Source organism: Trypanosoma conorhini, assembly GCF_003719485.1.
Source record: "Trypanosoma conorhini strain 025E chromosome Unknown Tco_14.4_contig_01516, whole genome shotgun sequence".
Classification (NCBI taxonomy): Eukaryota; Euglenozoa; class Kinetoplastea; order Trypanosomatida; family Trypanosomatidae; genus Trypanosoma; species Trypanosoma conorhini.
Window position 1 is genome coordinate 1 of NW_021705610.1, and position 2,147 is coordinate 2,147.

The window sequence follows — 2,147 nt, forward strand, 5'->3', positions numbered from 1 at the left end:
ACGGCGCCGCGCTAAAGACAACACACCCCCACGCAGCGCCCTGCGCCCGCAAGGAAAAAGAGAGAGTGAGCCACGGCGCAGTCTCCTCCCTCATTTTATCTCCTTGTGCTTTTCTTTCCTTCACCGCCACTAAAGGCGGTAGCGGCAACAGCCGCCAGACACAACTGCCAGCACCGACGGCGAAAGAAGCATCCACGGGCAGGGCGATATACAACTACATGGTCTCTTGGCGTGTGAGTGCGCTCCTGCAGCTACGCGACGCAAAGAAGGAAGGAAAAGAGAGTAACGCATGCGACAACGCGCGAGCACACACACACACACACAAACGCAGTAAACGTGCGGCGCTGAAAGGGAGACAAAGAGGGCTGGTGAGACTCGAGCTGGCACGACAGCTATAGCAGGTGGTAAAGTGCGGAAAATGATATGAAAAGTATAAGAAAAAATGAAACGAGGAACGCGTCACACACACAGAGGGTCTCTATGCTAGGAAATTACAACACTGAGTGATAGAAGCCTCATGAACTGATGGCCTCAGCATAAAAGAGGGGGAGGAGGGGGAGGGGAAAAAAAAACGATCTGCCGCCAACTTCGTTAATCATTACCTTCACCATTCCTTATTTCGGCAGCAGCTCAATCACGGCGGTCCTGTGGCTCTCAAAGAAGACCTGCGCCTTTTCTCCGATGCGCATGTGCGCCACGGCCGCCGCGACCTCCGCGTCCGGCTGCTGCGCGACCGCCCCGTCGACCACAACTGTGGCCGCGTCGGCCGCCGTCACCGCCGGGCCGTCGTCAAGGTTCGGCGACAGCATCTTGAAGAACATGCCGTGCTCTGCCACAATGCGGCGGGCGATGCTGAAAAAAAACAGTGTGCCGTACTGGGACCACGAGCCGACGTAGAGGAACGGCTCACCCAGGCCGAGGTGGCGCAGGACGGCGATGGACAGCGTCGCGCTAACGCCGCTGCCGCAGAAAAAGACGCAGTTGGAGGCATCCGCGTGGATAACCTCCCACACGCTTTCGAGTGCCTTGAGTGCGATGCGGCGGCACTCCTCGTCAGGCTTCAGGCACCTGCGCTGGTCCTTGCACTGCAAGAGGCGTTCCCAGGAAAAGCCGACGGCGTTCTCAATGCTTCCCGGCAGCTGATCCAAACCGTGGGGCCGCACCGTCGAGGCGAATCGGTGTGCGGGGCGGGTGTCCACCATGACCGCGTTGGGCGGCACCTCCTCGATTGTGAGGGCGCGCTTGAAGGAGGTCGCGTAGGGCCACTTTTCCAGCGGCTCGACCTCCACCTCCGGGAGCCCCGTCTCCAGCGGCAGCCCCGCCGCGTCGTACGCCTGGAACCCGCCGTCCAGCACGTACGCCTCGATCCCGAGGGAGTGCAGCATCCACCACATGCGGCAGGCGCCCATGGCACCGCCGACGTCGTCGTAGCAAAGCGCCGGCCTCCCCGCGCCGATGGCCTTCGACTTGCACCACCCCACAAACGCCGCGGCGTCCGGCAGCGGGTGCCGCCCGGTGGCGAGCGTGATGGGCCCGCTCAGGTCCCCGTCGACGTCCACGAAGACGGCGCCCGGGAGGTGGCCCTTGTGGTACGCCCTCTTGCCGTGCGTCTTGTCGCAGAGGCTGTAGCGCACGTCGAACAGCTGGAAGTCGGCGAGGCAGTGCGCAACGTCCGCGACGGCGACGAACACCTTCCCGGGGTGCCGTGGCGTCCCGCTCGTTTGCATCGTCGATTGTTTCTTTTGCGAAATTGCTTCACACTGGCGTGGCGCGGTGGCCGCCCCAAGAGGAAAGAAAGCGGACGGCGGCGGGGAGGAGACGGGGCGTGGCTCTCGAGTGAAGCCCACGGCGAACAGCAGAAGAAGCACAAATATGCGCACTGACAAAAAAAAGGTGAAAAGGGAGTATAGGGCGAGTTGGTTGCCTTCCACGCCAGCCCAGAGAGAAAAAGAAAGAGAAAGCGGGGGGCAACGGCAGCCACACGGCGCAACCGACGTTTGCGCCATTTCACGCTGCGGCGGCCCTCGTCATGGTGCCCCCGCCACCCGCGGCGTGGCGGAAGGCGCGCGCACACGCACCCAAGCGAGGGGCACCCCGCGCAAAGTGCCTGCGAGTTGGGCGTCAGTGAACCAACTCCTCGCCTGCGG

At 62.6% G+C, this 2,147-nt stretch overlaps 1 protein-coding gene across 1 annotated transcript, besides 1 other annotated feature; it reads right to left on the reverse strand.

Moving 5' to 3' along the window:
- The first annotated feature begins 306 nt into the window (after positions 1-306).
- Positions 307-330: a microsatellite.
- Positions 331-614: 284 nt separating this feature from the next.
- Tco025E_10178 (mercaptopyruvate sulfurtransferase) lies at positions 615-1,727 on the reverse strand (the record flags this gene model as incomplete). The annotated part of the gene is made up of 1 exon (XM_029376963.1): positions 615-1,727. The coding sequence occupies one exon, from the start codon at positions 1,725-1,727 to the stop codon at positions 615-617; it is 1,113 nt and encodes a 370-aa protein (XP_029222927.1).
- Positions 1,728-2,147: the final 420 nt, after the last annotated feature.